We start from the raw sequence: 12,022 nt of genomic DNA, 5'->3' as shown, positions 1-12,022 counted from the left end.
AAAGAAAATGGCCATTTAGGGCTTTCAGAAACATCTCCAAGGTTTCATAGCTATTGGGTAGTTCCCTACCCCTCCACCTACCATGTAGGATTTGATATAAAATCCTTGTCCGTTTAGCCAAGTCCCATTTGGTACATTCTTTAAATGTGACTATAGTCACAGACTATGAGCTTGGACAGGCCTGTCTTGCAAGTGAGGTTGAATGATTTGCCCGAGGTTCTACAGAGTTCGGTGTTGAACTGGATGTCTTGACTCCCAGGCTAGCTCTTATTCTAGGATTCCCTGCCCCCATCCTGTGTACTGTACCAGACTACAAGAATAGCATAAATCACTCCCCTTATAGGGCATCTATTAAGGGGAGTATGACTTGACCAGGTGGACACTAATGACTTCAGAAAGTTAGCACACTCAACCAGAGGTGATCAACACCCATTCTTGAGGCCAGAAGGCATTCTCTTTAAACTCATCCTTTGCTTTGTACAGGCTGCTTAGCTCTCATTCTTCCTCCTCATCAGCTGGGTTTGGGACATTTGCAGGGTTGGTGGTGGTGTTTTGGGAGCCAGGCTGCAAAGCACAATCTGGACTAGTACCTCTCACAGATCCTTTGCTTTTTCTGTTTTCAGAGAAAATAAATCGAACCTCGAGGAGACCTTCTTCCCAGGACAACCCAGTGAGGTCAAGTTGGACATCAAGTGTGGCCGCTGTCAGGTCACTGCTCAGTCTTTTTCTGAGATGAAATTTCATTTATTATATGTGCATGGAGAAGACATTCAAGGGAAACTGAAGGAAGGAATCTTACCGGGCAGCAAAGGAACCCAGGAAGAAGTGGTGAAGCGAGCCGCTCATTTCTGGAAACAACATAGTGAAAGGAGAAGCCTGGTAAGGAGGGATGCTTTGGAGGAGGAGCTGTATGCATTTCCCATACAGCTCAAAAGAGAGATATATCTTCTCCATCAGAAAAACCTGGACATATTAACAAAGAATGAGGAAGTGCCACCGGGAGCCAGTGAACCAGGAAAGGCTCTGCCAAGCCCAGATGGTGCCATGCCGTCTAAGATTCAGCTCTGGTCAAGTTTGGGCTTTAACTGTCTGCTTTGTAAACAGATACTTGAAAGGAAAGAAGAACTTTTCCTTCATTGGGAACAGCAGCACAACTGTGAAGACCCTTCTGTACTTTGGGCTCTTTTAAGTGCATTATCTTCACAAGGAGTAATTGAATTTTCTAATGAGGCTGAAAAGTGAAACACTGTGGAGGATGAAACATTGCAGGAAATTTTTGCCCTCCCCTTCCCTACAGAGTTTAATATTATTCTGGTGTCTCTTAATTACAAATATGGGCCAGTCAAAATACTTTTTTTGTTTTTTTATGAATAAAGGCAAAATTTATACAATTTTGTTTTCTTATAAACTGTACAACAAATGCAGCTCAGAATTTTTGGATTTATTGTAAAATGTCACTTATTAAATGATAAAGTCTTTGACTCCTTATCAGGATAAATAAAAGACCCAACTGTGGATTAAAAAATCAGGAAGATTATAAGATCTGCTTAAAATATACTGTGCAGTATGAACATGTATATGTTGCTACACACACAAATGCCTTCTATTAATATAGATTGACAAATCTGAGAACTTCCTAGACTGAAAACTTCATTTCAGTCTCAAAAGTAGAACCAGGTTTTATGGTAATAAGTGTTGATATGTATTAAATCCTTGGCTTTATTTGAATATGCTTTAGGAGAATGTATTTAATAAGATTGTCATTTGCCCTAATTTAAATTCCATGCATCTAGTCCTTCAATTTTTTTTCCCCTTAATGCTACCTACCGTCTATTTTCTTAAATGTTCATTGCCTTGAAGAGTCTTTGCTGGCATGTCTTATAAGTACAGAGTTCTCTCTTCAAAGTAATCAAAATTCTTTTAATACTCCAGCTAATAAAAAAAATCCATTTTCTTGGTAAAGTTATTTTCAAGCAGGCAGAGCTAAAATATTTATAGCCTGAAAAGAAACAGACTGTTCAAGCCAGAAACCTAGGTGTCTCAGTTACTTTCCCTTGTCCCTCAATCTAGCTTCTTTTTTTGAATGGTGGCTTGGAGGGATGTCACTGTATTGCTAATTTAACAGGCCCGGGTTGTTGTTGTTGCTTCCCCAAATTCATGAGTACAATTCCTTTTTTTTAATAACTAGGGAATGATCTGGCAGAATCTGAAATGTTCATGTTTCGAGTTTAGTCCATTCTGGATTAAAAAAAAATAATCTTATGGCTGTTGTATGTGTGGGCAATACTGTTCAAACAAAACCTGTCCTCTTCCTCACTTCCCCATTTACCTAAACGGCATCACCTCTTGTCTCTTGTGTTTCTGTTAGTGACTCCAGCATGATTCTGCTCACCCCATTGTAAAACCTTAATCACCTTTGCTTCCTCCCTCTTTCTCTCCACCCCTATAACTAAATCTTGTTGATTCTACCTCTGAAATGGCTTTTGTACCCATCCCTTCCTTTAAATTCCCACTGCCACCGGCCAAGTGTAGGCCCTCCTTAACTTACCTCAACAGTAGTAGCCTTTAACTGGTCTCCCTACATCTGGTCCTTCTCCTTTTCACACATGGCCACCAAATCAATCTTTCTAAAGCAAACTCTGATCATTGCTTTTCTGCTCATAACCCTTGGGTGGTTCCATCTCTTAATTTGGGATAAGAAACCAATCTGGCTTAGCCTGCTTTTCCTACTCCTCATTCTCTAATCCTACATTTATACTCATCCAACTGACCACCTATCATTTTCCCAACATAGCCCAGAATTTGCCTCCACATCATGATTTTGTGGCTCCTTCGCATCCTCAAGACTCAGCTCCTCACATGCTACCCTTCATGAAGTTTTCCTGATTTCCCAAACCAGAAGGGATCTTTCCTCTGGACTCTCATAGCAATTTTGTACTTCTCTTATAGGCATATCATGTCCTGCCATGTATTGCAAAGTGTACATGCCTCATTATTTCTCTTAAGACTGTAAGCTCGTCAAGGGCAGGAGTCATGTCTTGGTCAAATCTGTATTTCCCCCATAGTGCCTAACAAGGTGCCTTTCACAAAGGCACTCAAATAAATGTTGTGGAATGACAGAATGTTTGAAATGACCTCTTTCATTTCTTTAAAATAATTTTGCAGTATTGACCAACTTTATCTTCATAGAATCTCTAACACAGATTGGATGTGAAGGGTATAATATCCATTTACTCCTGATACACCTGAGATTCTTCTGAGATCTAATCCCTCTGTTTGGAATTTAGAGAATGCCTTTACCTACATTTTCTCATTTTATTCAGCCAGTAATCCTAGTGGTAAACAGAAAGCATATTTTTACCATTCTGTTTTAGAGTTGAGGAAAAGTGAAAAGTTGGGGTGGCTAGGTAGCGCAGTGGATAGAGCACTGGCCCTGGAGTCAGGAGTACCTGAGTTCAAATCTGGCTTAATAATTACCTAGCTGTGTGGCCCTGGACAAGTCACTTAACCCCATTTGCCTTGCAAAAACATTAAAAAAAAGTGAAAAGTGAAAAGGCCCTATTGTTTGAAAGGCTGGAAGAGAGAGTGTTTGGAGGAAGACCCTGTCCGAATCTGCTATCAATTGCTATCAAGAGGATAACATGAATAAACTCTATACCTACAGCTCCTACCATCTCCTGTACTTGATGATTTTAGGATCATTTGCTAATTTGGGATTATTGACCTCAGAAATTATAGGAGAATTTATTTAACTCAGTAGTGAACAAAAAAGTACAGTATAGTGAAAGTTACCCAGCACATGAATTAGCAGAAAAAGTTCCTATCTCAGTATACACTTACTGATCTCTCAAAAATGCATCCTACATAATGAGAATTTAATACTTAATGGCAATCCTAAAACTCTAAAATAATTTTTCTTCAAAAGGGAAAGAGGTAATAGGTCATCAATTGATGGCTGTTTTAGGTCCTGTAGAGCCTTCCATGTAGTCACTTGGGATGGATGAAAGAGTCAGTCCAACTTCCTACTCTCTTGAATAGTCAGAGGGGAACTTATTTAATAGAATCAAGAAGAGAAAAAAAATCCCCTTCTTCCCCCCCAAGAAAACCTTCCTTGAATTCCTTCCTACTACTTCTAATTAGATTAAGTGGTGTGACTTCCTACACCTCCCCAAGGAAGAAACAACATCTTATCATCTCTGTTCCATGCTCCACCAACACTTACTCAATGAAGGAGTCAGTTTTCAGACAGAGGTTTGGACCTATTTTCTCTTACGTAAAACAAGTAGAAAGCTGTTTTCTCAATTCATTTTTTTGAACTAAAGCATTCTTGTACAATTAATAAACAATAACTACAAAAACTTCTGTAACTTCTTGGGGATAATTCTTTCCTGAGACCTCTTTCCTCAGACTTACAGTCTGATTGGACTATAAGCAAGAACTGTTCTGCCTCATTTTTCCTGTGTCACATCCACATTTCCAGTTAAAACATAATTTTGGATGAGTTGTTATTAACAGGGATGTTCTAGTAAATGTTTAAACAATAGGCTTTCTGCAAAAAAAATGTATATATATATATATGTGTGTATATTCATATATATATTCACCACATTCAAGTTTATATTTATTAGTATTAACATTTTATCAATCATTTCTTGTCTAGATAATCAACCAAACAACACATCAAATCCTGATTTGTAGCATTTGCTTTTTTCTCAGTTAAAAATAAAATTGAACAGGACTATGGGCCAGTTAAATCTGGCTCTAATGAGCCAGTCCCTGAGTTCAATGGGTCTAGCATGCTTCTGGGCATTGACCCCAGTATCACCAAGGAATGCCCATCTAGAAAGACTGCCAACATTATAATTTTAATAAGAAATACAGCCAGGATTTGGACTGAAGCATTCTAACTCCAAGTTCAATGCTCTTGCTACTTTGTTAAACTGTCTATAACAAAAAGCAATTACATTTGCTAAGCTAAGTTATTGCATTACTTTCTTGGCTAACTTCTAATGAAGTCTGGCATTTGAATGAAATAGTTAGGACCGAGTAGATTAAAAAAAAAATTAAACTCTTGGCAGACATTTTTAAAATCTCCAATAAGGACATCACTTATGATTGGGAAAGGAGGAGGGCCATTAGATAGCCCAAATGCTTGCCCTAGTATCCCTGAAATATTAAAAAGTTTGTCCTTTATTCTTGAAGAAGACCATAGCATCAGGGGGGTGATGTCATGACAAGCACATGACTTGGATTTGAGTGAGGGGTGCTGTGCTTAGTTATCAACCTCACTTTCTCCTCTGGAGCCCTCGGGGTCCAATGGCCAGATATGGATCAGAACAACTGGAGATGGTCCTGGATGCAAGAAAGATTAAGTGACTTTCCCAAGATAATACAGCTAGTGAGTGTCAGAGGCTGGATTTGAAATCCTGTCCTGATTCCAAGGCCAGTGCTCTATCCACTGCACCAAAGAAAGACTATGATGCATTGATTGGTCCAATCTTCTACAGATGATTTGTTGAGTATTCTCAGGATCTGTACCTGAGGTAATACAATCTTTAAAATGTTGGAGGATAAATCTTGCAAGATATCTCAGGGAGAAAAAGAGACCAGAAGATTGGGGTCAGTATTTATGCCTTTAGTCATGAAGAAATGCCCCACGAGTATACATCTAGAGGCTACAGAGTAGAGCATTCTAGGATTCCAGTGAGATTTGTGATTATTCAAAAGAGATCAGGCTAATAACATGTACAGGAAAAATTAAACTAAATGAATGGAAAATTCTAAAGAACTGCAAAGAATTCTGTAGAAATAGAAAAGCAAATACAGCATTTCCAAAAAAGCTTAGTTCAGATTCAAGCTAATTTTTGTACTAAGATTTTTAGGGTACTGTGTATTTGGGATAGGTACTACAGAAGGACAGAATTAAATGGGAGGGGAAAAGAGCACAATTGCATTTTGAAAATTGTATAATACTTTTAAGAAACCTAAGTGGTAAAAAAAACCCAAAAAAATTAAAAATTAAAAAAAAAAAGAAAATTGGAGCGGCTAGGTGGCATAGTGGATAAAGCATCAGCCTTGGGGTCAGGAGTGCCTGGGTTCAAATCCAGTCTCAGACAATTACCTAGCTATGTGGCCTTGGGCAAGCCACTTAACCCCATTTTCCTTGCAAAAATCTAAAAACAAAACAAAACAAAAAAGAAACGTAAGTGGCTCCCAAGTACAAAAATCTGTCTTTTTAACAGAAATGTCCTTTCAGAGATGTTATATGGTTACAAATCTTGTAAAAACCACACATTTGCAGGTGATCCAGAGGGTGATGGATTGGTGATGGTGAACACAAGAATAGAAGCAAGTTTCCAGCTGTGATCTTTGCTCAAGAGGCAGTAAAGGAATGAATTAATGAAATTAAATGAATGGGAAAACCTTTCTTAAGTATGAAGCATCATGATACTTAACAGGGACGCAAATAGGAAAAGATGGCAGACCCTACTCAAGAAGCATGACTTGAGGGGCAGCTAGGTGGCGCAGTGGATAGAGCACCCACCCTGGAGTCAGGAGTCCATGAGTTCAAATCCGGCCTCAGACACTTAATTACCTAGCTGTGTGGCCTTGGGCAAGACACTTAACCCCCACTGCCTTACAAAAAAAAAAAAAACCTAAAAAAAAAACCTCAAAGAAACCTAACTTGTCTTATATAGGAAGCTTTCCCTTCAGGGTAGATGGAAAAAGCCCAGAGGACCTATGGTTCTACAGAGGGCAGATGGTAAAACTTAGGTCCATCTGATAAGTTAAAGAGCCTAGAAAAAAGTGACTCATCACCATGGAGAAGCAGGGAGTGAACCTGAGGATATAATTGAGGAAATATAGGATCAGAAAAGGAGAGAAAATGACCATATGTCAAAAACAAGGGAGAATAGATAGCTAGTTAGCCTGAAAGTTTCACTGGCTTCTGGGAAGTGCAAAAAGGACCTAGAGGAAGGCCTCCAGCACACTAATGAATTATCTGTAAAGGCTCAATATAGACAAGATGGAAACTGGCACTGGATGAGATGGCATAAATGGGTTGATCTTTACCAACAGGTGGAATGCTAAAATGGTTGTGTGTGATAAAAATAATTATTTTTTCGATTGAAATTTTATTTTATTTTTCCAATTACATTCAAAGACAGTTTTCACATTCATCCATTTGCAAATATATGAGCTCCCAATTTTTCTATTATCCTCCCTTCTCTTCCCCCTCCCCATGGTGATGAACAATCTGGTAAAAGTTCTACATGTATAATTGGGTTTAACATATTAACATATTAATCATCATTGATTAACTAATTAATAATAAATTAATAATTAGTATTATATTATAATAAATAATGTAATAAATATAAGATTAGTGATAACTAATTGACATGTTAATTAACATCTAACATATAGTCGTGTTGTGAAAGAAGAATTAAAACTAAGAGGAAAGACAATACCATGAGAAAGAAAAGAAAAACATAAAAGAAGTTTGAAGTTTTTTTAAAGTGAATATAACATGCTTTGCTCTGCATTCAGACTCCATAGTTCTTTCTCTGGGAATGGATGGCATTTTCATTAATAGGTCTAAGAATTGTCCTTGATCTCTGAACTGCTGAGAAGAGTTATATCCATCGTAGTCAATCATCTCTCAACATTATTGTTGTGTACAATGCTCTCTTGGTTCTTCTCACTTCAATCAGCATCAGTTCTTGCCACTCTTGATTTTTTACAAAACAAGAGTACTCCAAAGCATTCAAATACCATAACTTGTTCAGCCATTCCCCAATTGATGGGCATCCCCTCAATTTCCAATTTTTTGCCGATACAAAAAGAGCTACCAAGGGGCAGCTGGGTGGCACAGTGGAAAGAGCACTGGCCCTAGAAGACCATCCTATCAAGTACTATCTCAGACACACACTAGTTATGTGACTGAGAGCATATATTTTAACCTCTCTGGGTCCGTGACAACTCTGAAACCATAATTATATCTTCAACTGAAACTGCCCCTTCCATGTTATCAATGATTCCTTAATTGCTAGTCATGATGGACTGTTTCAGGCCTTAGCCTTCTTAACCTTGGCTCCATGCTGCTTCCTTACACATAATATTTCATCTCCTGACTCCAAATATTTCCTTTTTAAAAAAATTTATTTATTACATTTTTAATATATGGAATAAAACAATCCTTGGTTGTCCCTAATGTCTGAAATTCTCTCTCAGCTGCCTGCGAGTCTCAACCCAAATGCTACCATTTCCCAATGGTACAGGAAGCTTTTCCCAATGCTAACACCTTTCCTGTGTTTATTATCTCCTATTTATCCTGTATACATATATACATACATACATAATTCATACATAGCCTATCTCATGTTTCCTCCCCATTAGACTCTGAGCGCATTGAGAGTGGGGGGATTAGGGTTGTTTTGTTTTATATTTTTTATATTTTTGGTTTTTGCCTTTGTATATAGCCCAGTGTCTGGTAAACAGTAGGCACTTAAAAATGCTTTTTCACTCATTGACAAACCAATCTTCTTTGATGGAAGCCACTTTCCACATCACCAGTTTCTAATGTTGAAGAAATCCCATGCTTAGACAAAAGAAAACATGTTTTAAGAGTTGCAATTTTTTCATTAGATATCCTTTCTGTTCAGTCCTCTCCTTTCCCTGGACCTTTTCCTCTCCTGAGCTTTCCTGTTCCTCGGTAAAGCTGTACCTCATATGGAAAGTTGTTCCTTCATCAACACACCATAAATAATCAAAGCTGGAGGAGTTCCATTGCCTTCTCTGGCTCCAGGCCTCCTCTCCTTCTCCAGATGCAATGCTCTGGGTTCCTATGCTTTGGTTGATTTGACTGCTGACAGTAAGTGCTTCACTTTCCTTATTTATTAGAATTCAGATCTGGGCCGTTCTGCTTCATTCAAACTGCTGTCATGCCTTGTTAGTTCCTTCTTTCATATAACATCCTTTTCTACTGAGCTCACTGTGACACTCTTCCATCACAGAGGGGACAAGCAAAGATTTAGGTTTGCAGCCCTAACTTAGGACAAACATTGGCATTTGAGAATCACCAACTTATCTAAGTTCTTTAATAAGGGCATCTACCTACACAGGCATCCGCCTTCAGAGCCGAAATATTTATTGCCGCTGAGCTTTGGCAAGGGTCACAGTTTGCTCTACAATTAAACTGTAAACACACAGTTTTCCAGGCATACTATGAATGTCTGTTTAGAGGTTCCAGGCTCATCTGCTCTATGAATCAAGCTCAATCCTTGATTTTAATGTTGACAAGGAGAGTAGTACATTACCATTTGGGGAGCTGTCTATGCAAATGTTCTCAAAGATTGTCCTTGTCTTTAAATAAAAATGTCTTTGACCATACCAGATGTATGTGTCACATTTTCCATAGCTCTTAAGCATGAAAATATTTCTGTCACAGCTCACAATTGCAACAGGAAGTGTAGCAGAGTAGCTATGGCACTGGCTTTGGAACCAAGAAGATGGATTCAAATCCCATTTCTAATGCTTACTAGCTTGGTGATCAGGAGTAAGGTCCCATAACCTTCCAGTGACTCCAAGCCATTCTCTTAGACTCTAATGTCTAGGTGGGGTTGCTATTCGGCACCAGAGGAAGCAGTTTCAACATCAGACAAGTTTCCTGCATGATGGAATCCCCGCTCCAGATGGGGAGGTTGGACTACTCTCTAAAGACATCTCTGTTGAATTGACAATGGACCTCCCACTAGAAAAATTATTACTTAATGGAAACTAAGATTTTTGTAGTCAAAAGGGAGATATGTAAGTTAGCTATTTTCATTTCAGTATAGGTTAAATAACTCAGCTGTTGCGCCATAGAATTTTTGTCTATCATCTTCCAAACAGCCCCCTCCATCAAATGTTTCAAGCTAAAAGAAACGTTAGAGGACATTTACTCAAATCTTTCATTTTACAAATGAAAAAAGCTAAAGCCAAGACAATTGAAAAAATGCCCTTGTGCCCCCTCCCCATAGACTCCATTCTTTTGATTCTGAATCAGCAGTCCTAAGTTTTTTTGGGTAAGAAAGAAATGAAGCATCCTCCAACGTCCACATTACCAATTGTTAACATGAGGGCTGATCTTTCCCAGACACAACATCATTTCTAAGTTGTAACCCAAAATAATAGTTTGCCAAAAATTGCTTTTTGTTTTATTTAATACTTCTGCCAATGGGGTCATAATTCATTGTGGCTAGGTTCTCAACTCTCTCCTAACTTCAAATTCCCCTTGAGGTTCTAGGAGTGCTCCTATGGTGATGGAATAATTCTCTAAAGCTATCTGCCCAAGCCCCTACCCAAGCATGATCTTCTTAATATTAACCACTATTGGGGGCAGCTAGATGGCGTGAATAAAGCACTTGCACTAGAGTCAGGAGGACCTAAATTCAAATCCGGCCTCAGACACTTAATAATTATTTTGGCTGTGTGACCTTGGGCAAGTCACTTAACCCCATTGCCTTGCAAAAGCAAAAACAAAATAATACATATTTTTATATAATATATATATTAGCCACTAGTGATTAGAACCCCGATTTCATTTAACTGATTAACAACAATCATCTTTTACACAAGATATTTTCTAGAAATATATATAACAATGAAGTACCAATCTTTTCCCCAACACCTGAGGGCACATTCTTTTATCACCTTAGTCCTTGGGGAGAGTAGGTGCTAATATGAGGTTGTTTTGAATATTCATGCCACCGAGTTCACTTTCAAATGCAACATATTAGATGTTGCTCCCTTTAGCATGCCTTTGGTGGGTCCTATTGTTTGCTCAGGACTATGAGTCCTTATAATTGGCTGTTAAAAACCTGCTTGACCTACAGCAAGCTCCAAGGCTTCTAGTAGCACATCATTCTAACCTTTCCTAGCACACAAGTTTGGGATTTGAGTTTGCATTAGCCCAGAGGTATGGTCAACCCAAGTGAACCCCAGATTTGAGCTTCCAGTTTTATTTTGAAATGGACAATGAGACCCCACAGAGAGAGCAGAACCATGCAATTCTGGAGTCAGAGGAGTCCTTAGAGGTCACCTAGTCCAGCCTTCTCAGATGCCTGAATCTACACTAGAGCACCCCTGGCACCCTTGTCAGGGAACTCATTGCCTCCTGAGGTGTCTCTTCTATTGTTGGACAACTCTGATTCTTGGTCCTTTTCCCCTCACATTAAACTGAAATCTTACCACAAAATTACCCTTAAAAAGTCACATTTCAAGAATATGATTAAACTTCTTTGAATTTTATGCATATTCCTTTTAGTGAGAGTGAGGAGAAATATTTATTAGGAAGACAAGTAATATCCAATGAGGAACATTTATCCTTAAGCCTCTTCTGTTGGTAGGAATCTATTTACTTTGTTATACCATAAGGGTAGCAAGGAAATTGTGTCTCATTTTTCCTGCTATCAAAAATCATTATTGGGGAGGCTAGGTGGTGCAGTGGATAAAGCACTGGCCCTGGAGTCAGGAGTACCTGGGTTCAAATCTTGTCTCAGACACTTAATAATTACCTAGCTGTGTGGCCTTGGGCAAGCCACTTAACCCCCTTTGCCTTGCAAAAACCTAAAAAAAACATCATTATTCTTTTAAAGGAATTATGAAACCTAAGAGAAACCAGTTTTTAAACCTCCATCTCTAGGTGCTCAGGGCTCTCCTTGGGTCCAGACCCTCGCTGATTCACCTCTAGGTATTTGTTCTTTGAAAAAATCTCAGGCTTTGTGTCTTTATGACTCCCCCACCCGCTATGATAGTACCACATTTCTTCAGGGCTGTGACCTTTGATGCTATTTACTCTGATCATGTTCAAGCTAGAGTTTTAATGGATTCATGTGTTATTCCTCCTTCCACATGTCATCTTACTGGGGCTTCCTAAAAACAGTGGCCTTAATCTAAATACTGACTCTTATAATTTGAATTTATGGCCTAAAAGGGAACATATTTGATGTCAGGTAGATGTTTTCATGACCTTCAATTC

At 38.6% G+C, this 12,022-nt stretch overlaps 1 protein-coding gene across 9 annotated transcripts in view; it reads left to right on the top strand.

Moving 5' to 3' along the window:
• ZNF438 (zinc finger protein 438) overlaps positions 1–4,493 on the top strand; it is a 137,360-nt gene extending 132,867 nt beyond the window's left edge. For all 9 annotated transcript variants that reach the window (XM_074193089.1, XM_074193094.1, XM_074193092.1 and 6 more), the window contains one exon: positions 624–4,493. In XM_074193089.1, the coding sequence (XP_074049190.1) occupies positions 624–1,242 (619 nt within the window). In that variant the 3' untranslated portion in view covers positions 1,243–4,493. The remainder of the gene's footprint in view (positions 1–623) is intronic.
• The last annotated feature ends 7,529 nt before the right edge of the window (positions 4,494–12,022 follow it).

This window comes from Macrotis lagotis, chromosome 7 (genome assembly GCF_037893015.1).
Source record: "Macrotis lagotis isolate mMagLag1 chromosome 7, bilby.v1.9.chrom.fasta, whole genome shotgun sequence".
NCBI lineage: Eukaryota > Metazoa > Chordata > Mammalia > Peramelemorphia > Peramelidae > Macrotis > Macrotis lagotis.
This window is presented reverse-complemented; position numbering and strand designations above follow the sequence as displayed.